Here is a 20,063-nt window from a genome sequence, read left to right as displayed (position 1 = left end):
GAATGAATGAGAGTTCAGCTCTAGACTAGCTGAACTCTAGTGCGTGCAGTCAGTTTTACCACTGACTAGTTTAATCCGAGCCTAAATGTGCCTAGAGAGCATTTCCATGCATGTTGACGGTACAGTGTCCTACAAAGTCCAGTGCTCTAGAGGGCGCTGTGACGCCTGTTACACACTGCATAGACGGTCACACATCCATAGGTAGCAAGCAGGGTGAGCTGAAAATAACGGAGAAGCCTTACAATGGCCACAGCTACCCTTCAGACATTTAACGTGTTCCTGACGGAAAGACTAACCGCAGCTGCGGTGGACATCTACGGATTCGTTGAGAAGACCCTGGTAGAGTACCAGGAGGAGGTGTACCGAGCCAAGCTGGAGAACCAGAGGCTGCAGCGGCTGCTGGACCTCGTCTACAAACCAGAGATACGGCTGCACAGGGCAGGTATGTACCCCAGGTTACTTCGGCCAGTTAGCATCTTATTAATAACCCAATAAGTGATTCAGCGACGTCGGACAGAAAGTTACATTTATATTCACAGCATTTAGCTAGCAACATTAGCAAGCAGTGTTAGCCATATAGTAAAGGAGCGTTAAATTTCCGGTGAGCTTATTTCCAATGTCCTCAAATAAAACAGTACAGTAAGGATGCTGTTTATCGAAACATGAGTTCAAATGACAGTCAAACTGCGGCAGGTCGCACTTATCATATCAAAGAGGACCGTCGTTCATTGTGGTTACTCTGATCTCAGCGTGTGCGCGTTAGGACGCAACTTAAATCCTCCTTTTATAGTTGAGCGTACATGACCCTGCACCCTTTGAGCCAATCAGCCCGCGAGTTTAACACTTGTTCTTAACATTGTTTGGTGTAGTGAACACATCTGTATATAATTATAGATACGGACAAGCTGTTTTGAAGCTACGTACAGTATGTAATATATATATATATACACACACACACACACACACACACACACACACACACACACACACACACACACACATGTCATAAGCTGTTTTGTATTATTTATGAAAACGTCAGTCTTGTACAGGAGTGTCAGTTGTGCTCTGTACAGGAGTTCTAGTGTAACTGGTTTTCATGTTAACTGGTGAGTTTTCTTCATGTTGTCCAGATGTTGCATCTGCAGGTTCCCTTTACCACAACTAGTCTGCACTGCCCGACAGTGTGCCTTCAAATTTGATTAAATATTAAAAATATCACCAAGTTCAGATATTTATGTGTGAATATTATCTTCAGATAACAATCCAAATTATTCTGATCAAAGGTAATTGTAATAAATTGGGGGGGGAAGCAGCACTCAGACAGGACTCGTACTTGTATGTTTCTGTTACATACATCAAAAGCGATCTGACCACCGATCAGTTCGATGTAAACACCTGTGTTACCTTCCTATTTAACGAATGTGAAATGATGATTGTAACATTTTAACACACTTTGCAGGATGTGACATCATGGCATTGTTTTGTATAAACTCTCAACTCATACAAGCTGGTGAAAGCTTATGTTTGCCCTAAGAATCACTCCTAGTACTCTATTACTCTCTTGTTTTTGGATGGATCCAGTAAGAAAGTGTCGGGATTATAATGTTGATACATTTGTAAAAATGAAACAAAACTGAAAATGTAAATATTTATTTTGTAAATGTTACAATAATGCTAGTGAACAAGGGCTGCAACGATTTATCGAGTATTTTGTTAAAAAAATCTTGATACAAATTATTTGATTCGATGCTTCACTTAAGGAACGGCTCTGTAGCGCGCCATTGTCACCATGGAAACACGAACGCGAGCGTTTCACCCACATTAGCGGCTAAAAACAGACCTGCGATACAAACGTATTTAGGGGAAGCGTGTGGATTATAAGTCTGACAACATTAAGCCCACGCAGGGGTCCAGTTTGAAACAAAAACACTGAGAGCACAACAGCAGCAGTGATGATGACCCTGGCACCGTTAAACGTGGAGCCCGAGCCTGTTTACACACCGCGAAGAGCAAAGAGGCGGAGCGGTTACCGAGACGGTGAGCTCGGGTTGACTGATAGAAAACAGCGGCGCTGTTCCTGTGATCACCATTAAAACCTTTACTGGGAAAAGCGAGCGAGTCCTTCATCAGAGCTCCTGGTTAACAAACTCAGACGTGAAGAGAAACACATTTTGTAGCTGCTCCATCCTTCACCGTTTGTTTTACACAGAGAGAAATCTGCAGTAAGTCTTCAGAAGTTGTATTAAAATATGCAGATGAACTGTGAACTCGGTGTGCTACATGTTTAATTATACAGCTTGTTGAATATGGCGTTATTTTTGTGCCACTATTATGAGCGCACGTAAAAAAAATTTGAGCGCACGTAAAAATAATTTTTGCAGGTAGGGATGTGCGGATCGATCCTGAAATATCGATTCCTCCGATACCAGTCATTTATGTTCTAGAATCGATTCTCACATTAAAATATCGATATTTTAGTAATTTAGGGTAAATTTGTAGTTTATCATTAACAGGAACAAACTATATCATTCGGATTGTCTACATTGGAAGGAACTATTCCTCTTCCGCGTGAAATACAGCTGTATAAATAGGATAATTGAAGTAATGTGCGTAATTGGAGTCATGTGTGGACGTATTTTACATCCACAAACAGCCGAGACGTGGTTTGCAATACATGTGGCAAGAAAGTGAGGTGTCGTGGCAACACCACAAATTTGTCAAACACCTCAGAGTAAATCATATCAGAGAATATGACGAGCGTATGTTGAGGCAAACTGAAGAGGAGGACATGGACAGGTGCTGCTAGGGCGAGACAGACGTCTCTCACGGAGTCCTTTAGTGCTGCAGGCAGGCAAGGTGTTCAAATAGCGCACAACTTCAGGTTTTTTATTTCTATATGATGAACTCTGCATTATTAAGTGATAAGAACAAGTAATCTGATGTCCTGTAATCATTATGATGCTATAATTTGAGATACAATAAAAGATACAATAAATAAAATACGGTTTTGTATAAAGTATCGGTATCGGATCAGTATCGTCGATACCACCCTGAATTTTACTTGGTGTCAGATCGGAAAGGAAATCAGTGGTATCGCACATCACTACTAAATGGATTCGGGGATATTGCATTTCATCATTTCGAGCTGATTGGAGAACAAAACAGCCAATCAGATTTTTTTGCATCCAAGTCTGTGATTGGCTGGTTTTGTGGCACAAATATAACGGCGTACAGAAAGAGTTGAGCGCGCACGGGCAGAACTGTTGAGACTGCAAACAACACATTGCGAGCAAGCGCAAATGCAAAAACTGAGCGAGAGGGGCTGCTATTGTGTAGTGATGTGCGATACCACTGATTTCCTTTCCAATCCGATACCAGGTAAAATTCAGGGTGGTATCGATGATACTTATCCAATACCGATACTTTGTACAAAAACTTATTTTATTTATTGTATCTCAAATTATAGCGTCATAATGATTACAGGACATCAGATTACTTGTTCTTATCACTTAATAATGCAGAATTCATCATATAGAAATACAAACCGGAAGTTGTGCCTATTTGAACACCTTGCCTGCCTGCAGCACTAAAGGACTCCGTGAGAGACGTCTGTCTCGCCCTAGCAGCACCTGTCCCTCTCTCCTCTTCAGTTCGCCTCAACATACACTCGTCACATTCTGTGATATGATTTACTCTGAGGTGTTTGACAAGGTTAGTGATGTTGCCACAACACCTCACTTTCTTGCCACATGTATGCAAACCACGTCTCGGCTGTTTGTGGAGGTAAAATACGTCCGCGCATAACTCCAATTACGCTCAGCCAAGGGGCCGCGACACATTTATAAAGCCCTATTTCGCACATAACTATGAAAGGCAGAAGAGGAAGTAGTTCCTTCCCATGTAGACAATCCGAATGAAATAGGTTCTTTCCACTGTGTTCCTGTTAATGATAAACTACAAATTTACACTAAATTGCTAAAATATCAATATTTTAATGTGAGAATCGATTCTAGAACATAAATGACTGGTATCGGAGGAATCGATATTTCAGTATTGATCCGCACATCACTAGTATTGTGTGTGTGTATGGATAATAGCAAACACTGAAATACATTTTTTGCACGCAGCAATGAATTTTGTTCACTCAAATTTAGCTTTTCTTCGCTCAAAATAAATTTCTCCTCAATTTGCAACACTTGCACCTGGATTTTTTTTACGTGCGCTCAAAAGTTTTTTTTGAATAGTGAATAGTGGCACAAAAATAACACCATAGTTGACGGCTCACGGCTGCTGTCTTAGTTTACATGGAACCGAACAGGGGTGTGTCTAAAGGGGGCGTGGGGTGCATATTTATTCCAAAGTTTTTGCAACATTTTTCAGATTGAAAGTGAAATAATCTAAAATATTTTCTTGAACTGCATTAATAATACTAATAGAAATTCTAAAAAAAGGGGTTTTTATTTGTTTTTTGTTTTTCAAACAACCCAATACAAATATACATGGGCCAGTAAAACTCTGAGCCACTGACCTGAACATTGTTAAAGTGGACATCAAATTATCATTAATATTAATTAATGTGTACACTATACCCATCTTGTTTTCAGCAGCATAAAAACTTTGCATCAAAGCACAGGGCAAACTATAGTTATATATTTTGTATAAGAAAATATTATTTTACTATAAATGTCATTGTAGGGTCTACCTTACAATCTACTGGAGTTGGCCACTCCTGAATTAGTTGAACAGTTCAGCCATGTTTCCCCACACTGGAGCTGGAGCTCAGGAGCTAGAGCAGGTCATCTACTGCTTGGAAGGTGATTCCTACTCTGCATGCCACATATCCTTGGACAAGATATTAACCTTGCTCTCCGATGGATCCATCAGAGTAATAATGTGAAGAGACTCCGGGAGAGCAGAAAAGCACTAAATAAGAATCAGTCAATTTATCACATTGTAGATTTGGAAAATTAGCATTCTTCATGAAGTTAGTGGGGTTTATGGAACAAGCTTACAGAACTGGTGTTTTGGTGCAGACTGGCCCATTTTTACCTGATAGACACGATGCAACCCAGTGTTTCCAGAGTAACTTTGGCTCTGGTTTGGCTCTGTGTCATTCACTGTGTCAGAACACATGACATTTTGTCAGCCTGTTTTGTTTACTGTTAGCTTACAGCTTTGTAGAAGTTCCTTAACCACTGTTCATTGACCTGTATATAGTTATCAGCATAAGGTCATGGTTGTGACTTATCACACAGGGCAGTTTGCAGTCTAAGCTGGTGGCTATTTCACTTCACTTAAAAAAACCAAAACAAACCAAAACAAAAAAAACTTACCAAAGACTTTTACTGTCTAAACTGAAGTCATAACATACTCCACACATGTTAGTATGTGCACTCTTCTAATAGCAAATGCTGTCCTTTACTTGAAGCCAATTGTAACGCTTAGATCTCAGCACAATACTTGAAGTGTAATGCTTTTCTCTCTCCTTTGTTTGCAGATGCCAAACAACAGCCAACTGAGGACATTCCACCTAAACAGCAAGAGTGGAGCTCGAGTGTGTGGCAGGATGAGCCGGGACCCTCCGAGGTTAAAGAGGAGCAGAGGGAGGAACTGTGGCTCAATGGAGGCGAGGAGCAACCAACGATGGAAGACAGCGATGACGGAGATGCCTTGACAAAAGAACTCATCAAAACAGTGCAGCAGTTAGAGGACTGCAGAGCAGCAGAGGAGAGCAGAGAGTCGAGGCAAACATCTGCAGATGAACCAAACCTTCTGGAAGAGAAGACTAGCACCACCCTGTACCGCTGCCACATATGCAACTACATTTTCACCAAAAAGACTGTGCTAACGTGGCACCTCAAGACACATGAAAGCAAGCCACAGGAGAGCAAGAGCAACTTTGACTGCCACATCTGCGGCAAGCACATCCCCTGCCAGAGCAACCTGCAGAATCATATGAGAGTGCACACAGGAGAGAGACCCTACAGCTGCCATTACTGCGGCAAGTGTTTTAAGCTGAAAGGACACATGACAGAACACATAAGGACTCACACAGGGGAGAAACCTTTCAGCTGCCACATCTGTGACAAATCCTTCAACAGGGGTTCTACTCTGAGGAAGCACGTTCTAGCCAAACATAAAGAGGAGAGGCCGTACAAATGCGGGGACTGCGATGAGCTGTTTACAGAGCGGCTGCTGATGAAGAGGCATATGAGAAAGGTTCACGGCATTAACCTGTCCACAAGTCAGAGTCCCACCTGAGAGGTGTTAGAGCTGATGGCGCATGTAGTCGAAAATCTGAGTACAGAACTGAGCTTGTCTTTTGAAATTTTCAACATGTACACAACAAAATCAGCAAAGCAGCCAGACTGCCATAAATGGGACTGAATCCAAACACTCATGCCAACTCCAAATGTTGTCCAGAGATTGCAATAAGATAGAAAATATACTGAAATTGGCTTTAAATTTGAAATTGTGGGTTGTATACTTATATGCAGGTTGGATGGAAAATGAACTCTCATGTGTCTGCAGTAATTATTGGACTGGAGTCAAGAGACCATTAGTTTGACTACAAATTATGCACCAGTGTAGGGCGTGACAGTGGATCCAAAGACTTTATTCCGATACTTAATGGCAGCCGGGGTGATGTTGGTTAGCCGTAGAGGTCTCTGTGTCCATCCATGGATATGCTTCTGCAGACCACCACCAATGCAATCATTCTGAACAATGTCACAAGCAGCGTAATGTTCTTTCACGTCTGTCACATGTGCTCAGGGTGAACCTGCTCTCATATGGGAAAAGCAAATAGTCCCAGTGGTATACCTGCCAGTTCTGGTATTCCATGGAAAGTTCCAGTCACACTCCACAGCGTTGGGCAGTGAGCACAGGGCTCACTAGAGGCCCTCATGAAGTCTGTTGACGATTATTTGGTCTGAGACTTTCACATGCTGGAGTCCATTTTGTGGCTCTGACAGTGCTCACAGACTGGTTCCATTGGGGGGCGGGGTCAGTGGTCTCCACCTGTAAAACCTGTTTTGGGGATTGTCTCATTGTTGCTCCTCTTGTGAACCTCTTGGTAATTTCAGCTGAAACTGATTAACAGCCCTTTCTGCTACTTAGCTGACAACATCAATATCCCAGAGATTTCAGTGGCTTAATGTCACACTCCGATTACAAAGTGTTTTTAAGCAGCACTTTGTTGTTGTAACAAGACAAACCAGCAGCTAAAAGATTACTGATTTATAACAAAACAAGATGGGAACAAATAATGACAAAAACAACATAAACGAAAAAGACAAAAATACTTTTTTCCATCTAACTTACATACAAGTACATTTCCCCAAGTGCCTATGAAGTTATGATAGAGGGAAGAGTTTATTACCGATCCCGGGTTTTTGCTGAGGTAAGCTAACTTCTTCCTGACTCGGACACTAAAAAGATACTGATTAAAAATGTACTTTTTAAAATATTCCCATCTAATTCAACCAAGCATTCTTAACTACTTTCAGTGCTGAGCAGGACTTTAAACACTGGAAAATACAGGTTTGGACAGTTCAGTAACCAGCACCTGTAGAGACTACGTACAAAACACACGTTGGCCAGCTGAATATTTGTTTTTCATATGCACAATACTGTAGATACAGCTGGATGCTGGAGGACTGTTTGTCTACTGCTTTTCTGGTACTGTGGACTACTTACTAAACTCTACATTCCTGTTCTGTTTAGAGCCTCTAATAAACACTAACATATTTGGCAAACACGAGTATTAAACAGATGACAAAGTTCAACCTGATCGAAAAATAGTTTTTAAATCTAAGTTGCACCATAATATCAAATGATGCTGTATGTCATGTGTTACTGATGTTGCACTGTAAAATAGATTTATATACTGTATATATTTTGCCAAAGTTATTTCACGATGATCCTGTTATGTGAACATAAAAATATAAAGCTAAAAAAAGTCATATATCCAGTTTCACAGTGATCTCTTTGTTCCTTTGCTCTGTCAGGTTTTTCTAGCGTAAATGTCTCAAAATCTTCTCTCTGCAGTCGTGACACGAGTGTAGAGTTTTTGTCTGAGCATCCGTGGAAAGAAAGGATGCAGAATAACGAGCTGTGGGCTGCATTCCAAGACCAAATCACCTCATAGCTGAAGGACTGAATGTGATACTTCTGGTATTACTACACAAGTCAAGCCTAGTAGGAAGGTATTTGCTTTGTTCTGACAATTGCTGTCCCTGCCAGTGAAAAGCACCCGAATATCTGCAAGTGATGTTTTCACCACCACAGTCAGGGTGGTCTTCAATTAATTCAGTAACAAGATGTAGCTATATCGACACAGTGATGGGGCCATTGTATGTCTGAGCCAATCATTTCAGATATGTACAGCACTTATCTGTAATGTGAATTCTGGAAATCTAGAACAGTTTCCTGAGATTAATAATCTCACTTACAGTCTTGCCGTCATTGCCAAACAGCACCAGGCCAGATTTAGTGACGATACCGGGTTGGCTGGCTCCAGGGATTTCCAGGGGTTGACCATTAACTGCGGTCCCATTATCCACCAAAGAGGAGCCATAGAAAGTCACTTTCTACAGAGAGAGATGTAAAACGGGACTCAGTCCAAACGCAGTTGCTCATCATGTTTTGATTCTGCATGTCTGCGTGAGCCGTCGCTCTGATCCGGTTAAAATTCAGAAGTATTGTGTCAAACATTTTTTATTTAGTCAGCTGTACAGGATACAGACAGAAAGCATTAAGAAGCTGTTACCTGTCCATCGACCTCGGCCCAGGCTCCCGGCACTTTGTCGTTTCCTCTGATCCAGTTGTGGAGAGCCTCAGCAGACTGGTTCCAGTCAATCTGTTAGAATTTCAAGCAGTCATCACTGCCAGTTCAAATCTAAATGCTTCACCACAGCGGCTCAGGAGGAGTGGGATGTCTGCTACTGAGCGTGTTGGTGGGTCGATTCCTCAGCCACTCCAGTCTGCCTGTCAAAGTACCCTAGGGTTGCACTGATGCATCCATGTGAGTGTGTGTACCAATGTAAGTACCAGTCCGTTTACCTTTTACATATTCTATCTACTGGATCCTTACACCACATGTCCTTCATGATGCATCCTCTTAAGGGATTTGCATGTCCTTCCTGTCTCAAAGTGGGACTGTGTGTTAGGTGAAAGTGTAAATCACTACAATGTAGGTAACATCCAGAAACTGTACTTTGTTCCTTGTATTGCAGCAGCAAGAAAAAGCTCACATTTTCAAAGGCAAAGGTTTGAATTGAAATGTTTCCCTCCACATGTACAGTGAACTGCTGGTTCATTGTACATGTGACCTTGTGAGATGCATCCATTGCCACTGCCTTGGGAGTCGGTCTGAGTCTGGGTAATCTGATCTGATATTTCTAAAAGTATGTAGGAGAATTTTTCTAAGTAACAACAACTGAGTTAAAACTATCAAGAGAATGAGAAGTAATAATCACAGTGACTTTATATCCAAAGTGTTTGCATGTAATACCAATTTGTACCACAGGATGGTAATCTAACCTTTATTTAACGACGCAAAAGAACGCTTCTTATTTACAACTATGGTTTTGGATAAGCCTCTTTACATCATGGTCAGTTGAAAGAATAGCAGCACACAGATTTATATGTGTATATATTCACAAAAGATATAATCAGAAGACAGATAAAGACGGCAGCGCTGAGATGAAGGATGTCAATTCAAGTCAGACTTTGACAGAACAGGAGAGACTGCTCATTTAAATGATGGAATTAATTTCTGCAGTTTTCACAGCAAAGCATCACAAAAAGTCATTTCTGCATTTTGTAAAATGTGCTATAAACGTATCAAGACCACATTATTATCAGCATAAGAAAAAAACCCTTAATTTTAAGCTTAACTAAATATCCCATAAAATAATAATAATAATAATAATAATAATATTATAACTATAACTAAATAATATATAACTAATGATATTTGTAAATCGACGAACGAACGAACAGCAGTGACCGACACTCTGCATGTTTGTGTCTGTGGATGTAATGTGGCGTAGCTACACTTGTGTTTTACCTTGGCATTGTCCTTCTTTTGGATGCACTCATACGTGGCTCCCTCCGCTGGCTGTGTGATCTTCGGGGCCTTCCCCTCTGCAATCAGCCTCACAGCTTCCACCTGGAACCAGAAAAATGCAGTTCAAGCTGCGCTATCTTAAATTGCATGAGCTATCTTTCCGAACTTTGTCATCACAGTATTTACGATGTTGGGAAACTCGCAGCAGGCAAATCACAGGACACAGGCAGAATGATCAGTCACATAAAACACAGATAACTAACTCTATAAATATAATAAAACAAACTTCATTTCTGTTACAGGTTGTTTTTTCCAGCACTTCAAGGCGATCTTTAGCTTACCTTTAGCATAGCAAACTGTATTAACTTCACACCATTGCAAGAGAAAGCAATATGACTAGACTGATTCAAAGTATGTCCTGCAGCTACAGCATAATAATGATTTCACATTTAAATAAAAAACAGCTTTATGATCACCAGTTCATTTCATAACCAAGGAACTGACAGGATGGTGACCGTGGTCAAGATACACACTGTATAAAAGATGAACATAGCCACCATGATGTCACCTATTGTTCAGTGAAGTCTGATTATGAAAACAAGCGCCATCAACCCCAAAAGGTCAGGGCAGATGACGCTCCTCCTGGTTCTGCTGGAGGGTTCGTCCTGTTAAAACAGGAGGGAGTTTTTCTTCCCACTGTTGCAGATTGTTTGCCAATAGTGGGTAGTCTCCTTGGTTTTCTCTCTATTATTGTAGTGTTTTTACTTTATAATGTAATAAAAAGACCTTAAGGTGACTGTTGTTGTAATTTGGTGCTATCTAAAAAACTGAATTCAATAAAAGTTGTCTAAATTCCTTTTATGCTGTAGAGCAGGGGTGTCAAACACAAGGCCCGGGTATCAGAGTCAGTCCTGCAAACACTCCAATCTGGCCTCCTGAACGGCTTTGGAAAATATGACGATTTGCACTTTTCCTGCATTGATGTAAAATGAGTTTCACATCCCTGTTCTGGAGCGACAGACCCAAGGGCCGATAACCTATAGATTTATGGTTTTTACAACCACGGAGTTTCCAAAGTACTGGCCCACAAGAATGAGGGACAATGAATTTTTGCATCGGCATCACCTTTCAGATCAGGAAGTACATACACGAAATATGTCTTATGACGATGCACGAGTCATTATTTTGCATGGACAGTGTTGCATTAATGCTTTTACTTATATTTAAAACACAGGATAGCAGTGCCTCTGTGGCAGAATTAAGTATTACAAAATCTCTAATTCTAACATGACCAGGTAGCTATTAAGAGGTAAAATAAAAGCATGTTAAGATGTAAGTGTGAGGATGAGGATCAAAACAAAGTTGTTTGGGAGAATGCATCCTATCATCTTTGTGGTAGAAGGCCTTGGTGAAGTGTTGCAGTCACATTAAACACAGCTACCACACATTATATTGCACACCTTCCAATGTATGAAATTTATTTACAATAAAAGTGTCTTTGTACCACACTTTCTTTCTTTACTTACTGTGCCTTTTACTCCCTCTGGGAAGAGAAATCTCTTGTAGATGGTGTTGACAGTGTCATTGGGTTCAACATCACACTCTCTCTGCAGCAGGATGGGACCAGTATCCAGTCCGTCATCAGCCCAGAACACTGTAAACCCGCCCTTTTTGTCACCGTGGATCAGTGTCCTGTGAAGACCGATACAGGAAGTGAAATAAAACAGCTGTCACTGTGTCTTTCTTCTCTTCAACTTGATCTCATGAACATCACTTACCAGTTGATAGCAGAGGCTCCCCTGTGGCGAGGCAGTAGGGATGGGTGGTAGATGATGGAGCCATGTCTTGGGTGGTCGATAACCTCCATAGGAATGAACTGGGAGCAGAAGGGCAGGACGTTGAGCTCCGCACCTGTAGCCTTGTATTGAGTCACCACCTCCTGAATAGCCTGGCCCTTGAGTCGCCAGCGGGGGAACTTAAAGACAGGCACGCCATCCTTCTCCGCTTCTGTGGCTGATAAATGATAAAATAACACAATAAATGAGAAAAGCTGCACATCCTGCAACAGTTCTGTTTTCTTTTTCATGTACTGCAGTTATGTCTGTATTTCTATAAATACAGACATAATAAATATATTATAAATATGTATATAAACTCTGACATGTAGAACTACCCCCTGTGATGTCAAATTTTACAAGTCAGAATTTTCCCATTTGCTAAGGCTTTACATGTTTACATGGGTCGGCTTCCAAAAGCAAGCATACAGGAAAATGCCAGAGTAAAGGAGCACAGAGAAGAGTCTGAAATTTACAGGTGTATATTATACAAATGCACTGGACTCATACAGCGCTTTGCTACTTGAACACTTTAGACAATATGCCTCATTTACCCATTCATTCAAGTACTCTGGGCCTAAGTGCATTCTATCTAACATTCACACTGCAGTGAAAACACTGGAGAGCAATTTGCAATTCAGTATCTTACCCAAGGATACTTTGGCGTGCAGTTTTGAGAAACCAGGTTCCCTCCTCAGCTACGGCCATCCCAAAATGTAAACAGCCCGCTGGCTGGACTAAAACTTGTGTGTTTCTGTGACAATGTTCAAATAGTGGAAATCTGATAGGCTATCAACATAGAGTTCAAATAGCAGAATATGGCTTCAATCCATCGACCTCTGGATTATGGGCCCAGCATGCGGTGGTAACTTTCTGTATTACATTGTATATAATGTGTATTCTGTCTGTGTCGTTATTAAGGATCTGGAATTATAACCCACACAAAGGAAGAGGTGAAAAATATAAAAAATAAAAAATTGCTATGTCGCATGTCATAACAATTTCTATAGGGATGGGGTTTTGTGGGAATGACAGTATAGGAGAAATTGCAGAGAGGCATGTAAAACTCTGCACCCTGGCCCCAACTCTGGATAGTCACATTTTTTTTTGGGGGGGGGGGGGGGGGGGGGTTCATAAATTTGGCCAGATTTGTTGAAATGAGAGCTGCTCCATCCAAAGTGGGATGGTCAATGTCCCAACAAGATCAGATTTTCCCCAGGAAGTTTCCGAATGAGTCCATTCCTTTTTGGGGAGCTAATCAGACAGCCAGTTAGGGAGTGGCTGTTTTGTTAAGTGTTGCCTGTGGATGACTGCACAACCTCACCTGAAATAGTGACCTCACCTGATAATTTCTCAAGATACTAAACTATGTTTGTGTTGTTCTTGTTTTGTTTTTCTAATGGAATAATCTGACAAACAATGTGGCCTTCTGTGTGGTAAAAACTTTCCAAGAATTTTGTGCTTCAGTTTTGGTAAGTGGATTTCTAGCATTTCTTTTTAAATATTTTACTTAGCATTAATTAGCAGATGTCTATGACAGTCCTTTATTTCTGCACAGACTGCATTAACACCTGGACAATATCTGATCACGACACGATTCTGAGCACTTCCAAATGTGGGCTAGTGGTTATGTTTCTGTTTTTATTATAGTGTACAGCATGTATAGTCATTTGTAAGCAAACCTTACTGGTGTGTATATGCAGTCAAGCAAAGTCTAATTCATTTCCAGTTGTTCCTTATTCTTCTGCAGTGATGTAAATCAGTTACAGATATTTTACTGCTCTGATATGAAAATGCATTCATTTGATACTTTCACTGATAAAGAAAACACAACACACTGCAATCAACAATGCAAGTTTGATGACCGAGCTGCAGAGATAAAACCAGTGTCACAGTTTCATTTGACACCATCATCAGTTTATTCCTAGCAGATGTGCAAAAAAAATGCTTGCTTGGAAAGTCACTTTCAGCATTGCTTCGGTGACAGGAGAAAGGCAGTATTCCCATTAATATTCCCATTAAAATGATGTTGACGTTGTGAGTTCTTACCCAGTGGATCTGCCTTGCCATCCTTGTCAGGGATTGTGAAGACTCCTACAATGGTGTGCCCATCCTTCCTTAGCTCCTTGTACACTTCCTGGCCAAACAGACTCTGACCAATCACTGCAATCCTCATCCTGGCGCCTTTATGTGTTCTTGAGTTGCAGACATGTGCACGCAGAAAAATGAAATCGAATGGGATTTTCACATTATTCATTGCATTAGAGATGGACTGAACAGAGTCCTATTAAACAAACATTTCTGCCATCATACAACAGCAGTTTTGAGTGGACCATTTAATGTTAGAATTTCAGTCATGTTTTTTTCTTTTGTTTTACTTATTAGGAAGGTGCTGATTTGTTCATAGTCGATTTCTAGCCTTCAGTTTGTCCCTCTGTGAACCTGTTTGCATACAGCGAGGTGCATTGTTTTATTTAACCTCCTCTTGGTGAAATAAATAGGATGGCCAAAATAATGGAAACACTTTTCAATATGATGTAGAATGGTTCAACAGCATGATAAACTAAAGCCTCTACAGAAACCAGAAGCATTGTTTCTAACCACCACTGCTTCATCCTGCAGCTGCTGGACTTTACACACACATTAAAACACACCACTCCTGTTTTGGCTTACTTACACTTTCTCAGTCCCTCTCAGTTATAAACCAAAGGCTCTAAAACAGTCTATCCCACATAAAGTCCAGCGCAGCAATTTGTGATTTTCATAATGTTTTTGCATTTCTCACATAGTCTTATGCAATTTCTAGATATCGTAACTGTGTTGTTTAGTTTGCTATATTAAGTGACTAAAAGTACTATGAAGAACACCCTGATGGCTTTTAATATGCTCTATAAATAAAAATGACTTCACTGCTTTAGTCTTAGCTGTTGTTGTACTGTCTGCACTTGTTGTACTGTCAGCTGAGTGCATGTTACACATTAGTATCGTTACTTATTTTCTGTGACATCTAAAGAGTATTGCACACACAAGAAATGTCAATGAATCCAAAGTTGTAGTAACTTTATAATTGGATTCCTATCAGTAACTATTAGCAGCCTAGTTTGTCCGTGTTTGTGTTCATATATAGACTTGTGTCAGTGCAACTCGATCATTACGCTGCACAGTATTGTACAACTCAGTAATCACTACTCTGACAGTTTATTGACTTTGAGCTGAAAGGGCGGGGCATGGAGGATTGCCTCGGGTGTTGACCAATCAAATGCGCAGAAGAGTTGAACACTTGCGAGACAACTTCAGACAGCTGAAGTGAAGAGCACACATGCGTTCATCAGAATAAACAGAGTGCTGTGCAGACTGTTACAGTACGTGCAATCAAACTGCAGCTCTCAGCAGCGTCTGTACTACTTTATTATTACACAGTTTTTAACATGCGTGTGAGTGGCGAGAGGCCAATCAGCTGAGCGCACTCTGAGTCTGAAGAGTCTGAAAAACTAAGAGTAAATCCTGCTTCACTTACCGCTGCCTGCAGACCCAGCGCTTCTCTGCTTGCTTGAAAGAGCGACCGAAGGCAAAGCGTCGCTTTTAATTTCCTCCCTTCACACTCCAGCGACTCATTTACATAACATGCACACACAGCAGAGTGATTGGACAGGGGCTGATAATGAGGTTGCGGGGCAGCCAATCAGCTGCCGCTTTCTGTGACGGGCCCTATTCACAAACTGAGAAACGTCAACTATGACAGACCAGCACACGCTTCAATTATAACGCAAGTGTTCGGCCTGCAGCTGAGCACTGAGGTAACTTCACTTTTGTAAAGCTCCAAGTGTCCACAGGAGAAATGCCTTAAACTCGTTTAGCTTGCTTTGGTTGTTTAGAAACCTCCAGTCTCCCAAAACATTTCTGTGTATTTAAATCAACACATCAGCCAATCAGCCCAGCAACTATGAATACATGCAGCATAACCACCAACCTGACTGTATATAGAGGGTACAAAATGTCACAAAACATAACTAACTTTAACTGATCTGCTGCGTTGTTGTACGGGAGTAATACTCGTTTTCAGTTGTCCAGGAAGTATATCATACAAGTACTAAAGTATATTACATTATTATGAAATGCTGTACTTATTAAAGGGGAGGAAGAAGAAAAGCACTGAGCTGCACTCTTCTAATGCTGCATTTTGTCATTTGAGGCCTTGGAGTACAAGCATTAGAAGAAGCCCATATATTTCTTTCTTCATTTGTTTAGTTGATTTTGAAACTTTCATGATGATGCTGATCATTCCATTTATTATATAAAAGCGACAGTTTAACATAGTTCCAGTGTGAAGAAGTGCTGCACATAGAGCTTTTGGCTATTTCTAATTTCTGACCCTTGTCCAATGTTGTGGTTTTACATTCACAATAAAAAAAACTAAATTCATAGCATTTATTTACATTATATACATAATATACAATAAATATAATATATACACACAGTATAAATGTAGTGTAAGAAAGATGGAGGGATCTCAGACCCTCTCAGTTATACAACAAAGGCTCCGTAATAGAAATAAGTGTAATAAATAATTATTTCCAAAAGTATGAATAATTAGAAAAGTACAGCATAATGAATTAAAATGACTGCAGCTCTGAGTTATTTTTAACCAGCCTTCGATGTTTATATGTACATTTAATATATGTTATCAGCTGGGTTTCAGTTGGAAGTGCGTTCCATGGATGATAAGCCATTGTGCTGGTTGACAGACTTTAGATTTAATTTATTTAGATTTCACAGCTGCCATTCACTACACTCTTTGTAATGAGATTACTGTCCTGCCCTTGAATATGTCTAGAAAGATAATCTGGGGCAAGAATATTTATACATTTGAAAAATAAATTAAGAAAACAGAAATAAATTAAAACTAAGTAAATTATTTTCTTTAAAATATGATAAGAACTCTGCAGAACTGGCTTTGGCTTGATTTTATAAAGATGTCAGATTCTTAGTTATATACGGTGATGCTCGTGACCAAACTGTTGTACAAAATAAAAAATGAGGAAATATTGTGGAATCAACGAATAACTGAGCTGCTGAAGTGGGTGTAATCTAATTAACTTGGATCAGTCTTGAAATCTTCTTCACATGTTTATCAAATTGGAGGATCTAAAATAATTTGTAACAAAGTATATATTAGTAAAAACTCCTCTATTCGTCAGTCCTTCACTTGGTTTTGAAATCTTCACGCTGATGCTGATTGTTGTTTGAAACTGGTTTCTAATTCCTGTCCATCAGGGATTCAGAGAAAGAAGAGCACACTAACAAATGTGGGAGCTGATAAGCTCTTTGTTGAAAGGTCAAAGGGCAGCAAGGTCAAAATGTGTGAGTCATTAAAACAATATTCTGTACATACCTTCTGCACCCACCCCTACATCATTTAGAGCATTACTCACATTACTTTCAAGCATTGCTGACGCACTCATTGCACTTCCTTCTGTATCTTATGTAAAGCAGCAACATCAGACTGAAAATGCTCAACTTTACAGGATTAACCAGAATGTTTAGATTGTGGGACAACAAACAAACAGATTGAGCCTCTGTGTAGAGTGCTGGTGCCAGCGCAGGCAGCTGAAGACACCTGCTGTCTGCTTCAGCTCATTTCTGCTAATTTGAGCTCAGTTCAGTACATTTTTATTGATGTTGTTTGGAGATATTTTTTCAACGAGGGATATGTTGTGTTTTTGCATCTTATCTGAAAAGCTTCATAACAGTTTCCTATATTCATTCTGATGAGTTTTTCTGAATGTGAAGGGTCAAAGGTCAGTAACCGGATCAAAGACAGTTAGGCCTTGATAACTGCTCGGATGTTGACTAATACATTTCAAACAAAGTCAAATTCTGGGAACGAGACTGCAGTGAGAGCTGGACCTTTCCTTTGCTCTGCAAAAATACTCTACATTTATTATTCATCTAAACAACTCCGGGCATAATCTGCACTGATCCATGGCCGAGTATAAAATACCATTTAATTATTGACTGCCCGCCACATGACTTTTTTAAAACTCTGACTGCTAGCTCTGTGTGTGTGTCTGCTTCAGTCTAACGTGAACTTGTTGGTTCTGGTCCTCAGGAGTCACTGAAGTTAATGATCTACTTTGTATACAGTAACCTGACCATCACACCAGCTCTACAGACTCAGTGGTTGGATGGCTTTTTCACTATTTTTCTGTGTGCTTTGTGTGTGTGTGTGTGTGTGTGTGTGTGTGTGTGTGTGTGTGTGTGTGCGTGTGTGTGTGTGTGTGTGTGTGTGTGTGTGTGTGTGTGTGTGTGTACTCATGTTGTGGGGACATGAATCTGTTTACACAGTCACGCTCTGTGGACACAGAGAAGCAATTGCCCATGAAGTTAATAATTACATTTCCAGATAAAGTTGGTTAAAGTTACTGTGAGGTCAGGTTTAGCAGGTTTACCATCCCAAACTAAAACGTCTGGGTGCATGAATTCAGTAAAACGTAGCAGAGGTGTGTAATGTGAAGAGGGATCGATCGGGTAGTGAGGCGTGTTGGATGTCAAGTTTTCAGCTTCATGAAGGAGGCTCTCTTCTCCCTGCTTAGGCAGCCGTAATAGCTTAAAGCTACTTGTAATGTCCTCTCTTCAAAAATGTAGTAAATTTAGTGAAGCTTTCTAGCTGTGACTTTATGTACAAAAGATCTGTCTGTTGTGTTGAAGAGATTACTGCAGAAGCTGAGCTTTGATGGGCGAATGACCGCACCATCAGTTAACCAGGCAAGCCGTCGAAAACACATTCTTATTGTAATGAAGGCTTGTGAAATGGCAAATGTGGGTAGTGTCGTCATCCCCTCATGTTCTATCTCTGCTGTCCGTGTCTGTGGGCTGGGGATGTGGCCAACACCTTGAACTGTGACTTCATTAAAACTCTGCTTCTGTGGCCTATCTTTAAGCTCTCTCTGCATGTCTGATTCACTGCCCGAGTATCATTCTCTACATGGCTTTATAGTCTTTCAAGAGGAGAACTGAACAGTCCTAAATCTTTATTGAGAATTTAGCTCCCAGGCTTTCAGCTCTCTTCTCCTAAATGTGCATCTCAGCACCCAGATTTGGGAAACATCAGTAATTCACTCAATAGGTTTAATAGTCTGTACTTTAGCACTCAATAATGTAGCGCCTGTGAAATGCAGATATGCTCCACCTGTCAATCCTTTTCATTGAATCAATGATCATATGCACGGCCACAAATGAGCGTGCGGGAAAGCTGAATGGAGAAGTTATTAAACTTTCTCATAAAAGATTAAATAACATCCTACTTTTCTGGACTGATCAGCAGTAATAAGCACCATCCAAGTATCCTGCTTAGCACCACCGCTTCATCCTGCTCAGTTTGTTTTTCCTGTCAAGTCATCTGCTGAATGTGAAAAATGCCTCGGTGTCAGGTCACAGTTCAAGCTGTTTCCTCTCAAGTGTCTCATCCACTTCTTTTTTCTGAATTTTATCTGATTTCCACGACAGATCTCCTTGATATAGTTTCTCATATACATACATTGTGCTACCAAACTAACTTTATTCCTCGATTTCTTATTGAAAGCTATCATTCTCTCGATAGATTTCTCAAGCAAGCTGTCACTCAGCTTTCTCGCCAGCTGACTGTAATTTTAAAGAGTTCCTAAAATGAAAACATAACGTGGCCTGTTGGGCCACATGTTTCCAAAAAAAGGAAGTAATCTAGTAATGTTACAATAGCCAAAAAATGCCGTTTGTCAGCTGAATTTGGTTATGCAGAAAAAAAAAGATTTTCCTTATTCTCAAGCTATATTAAAAAAAGGAATTAGAGCTAAGTGGCCACACAATAGGAATCTGATTGGTCTATTTTTCCTATTTATTCCCATAACACAAAGTAGATTCAAACTACTGTGGTCTCCATTTTGAGGTTATGGGACAGTGTGAGACTGATGGCATGAAGCGGCTCGTGTAAGTGTTCTGGTACTTTTGTGCTTATAGAGTGCACACTAGTAACAGCAGGTAGTAAACACTTAACGTAGATAAAAGTACTTTGTCAGTGGGTGAATGACGCATGTTGTATACAGTGCTTTGAGTTCTCAAGTAAAGTAATCAAGAACCAGACCAGACCATTTATGAAGCCGTGAGGTTAACCGTTTTTA

The 20,063-nt window shown here is 40.4% G+C and overlaps 2 protein-coding genes across 2 annotated transcripts in view; one reads left to right on the top strand and one right to left on the bottom strand.

Moving 5' to 3' along the window:
• The window catches only part of aldh1l1 (aldehyde dehydrogenase 1 family, member L1), a 32,445-nt gene extending 16,851 nt beyond the window's left edge, over positions 1-15,594 (bottom strand). The window contains exons 1-7 of the mRNA XM_080891290.1: positions 15,425-15,594; positions 13,957-14,102; positions 11,851-12,085; positions 11,599-11,764; positions 10,073-10,174; positions 8,771-8,860; positions 8,454-8,591 (exon numbers count right to left, since the gene is read on the bottom strand). Coding sequence (XP_080747416.1) covers positions 8,454-8,591; positions 8,771-8,860; positions 10,073-10,174; positions 11,599-11,764; positions 11,851-12,085; positions 13,957-14,083 — 858 coding nt within the window. The 5' untranslated portion in view covers positions 14,084-14,102; positions 15,425-15,594. The remainder of the gene's footprint in view (positions 1-8,453; positions 8,592-8,770; positions 8,861-10,072; positions 10,175-11,598; positions 11,765-11,850; positions 12,086-13,956; positions 14,103-15,424) is intronic.
• Positions 136-8,444, top strand: LOC308402435 (uncharacterized protein). Its single transcript, XM_080891292.1, has 2 exons — positions 136-442; positions 5,498-8,444. The coding sequence occupies exons 1-2, from the start codon at positions 244-246 to the stop codon at positions 6,259-6,261; spliced, it is 963 nt and encodes a 320-aa protein (XP_080747418.1). The 5' UTR covers positions 136-243; the 3' UTR covers positions 6,262-8,444.
• Positions 15,595-20,063: the final 4,469 nt, after the last annotated feature.

The sequence above is a fragment of the Rhamphochromis sp. 'chilingali' genome (genome assembly GCF_963969265.1).
Source record: "Rhamphochromis sp. 'chilingali' genome assembly, chromosome: 9".
NCBI classification, from domain to species: Eukaryota; Metazoa; Chordata; class Actinopteri; order Cichliformes; family Cichlidae; genus Rhamphochromis; species Rhamphochromis sp. 'chilingali'.
This window is presented reverse-complemented; position numbering and strand designations above follow the sequence as displayed.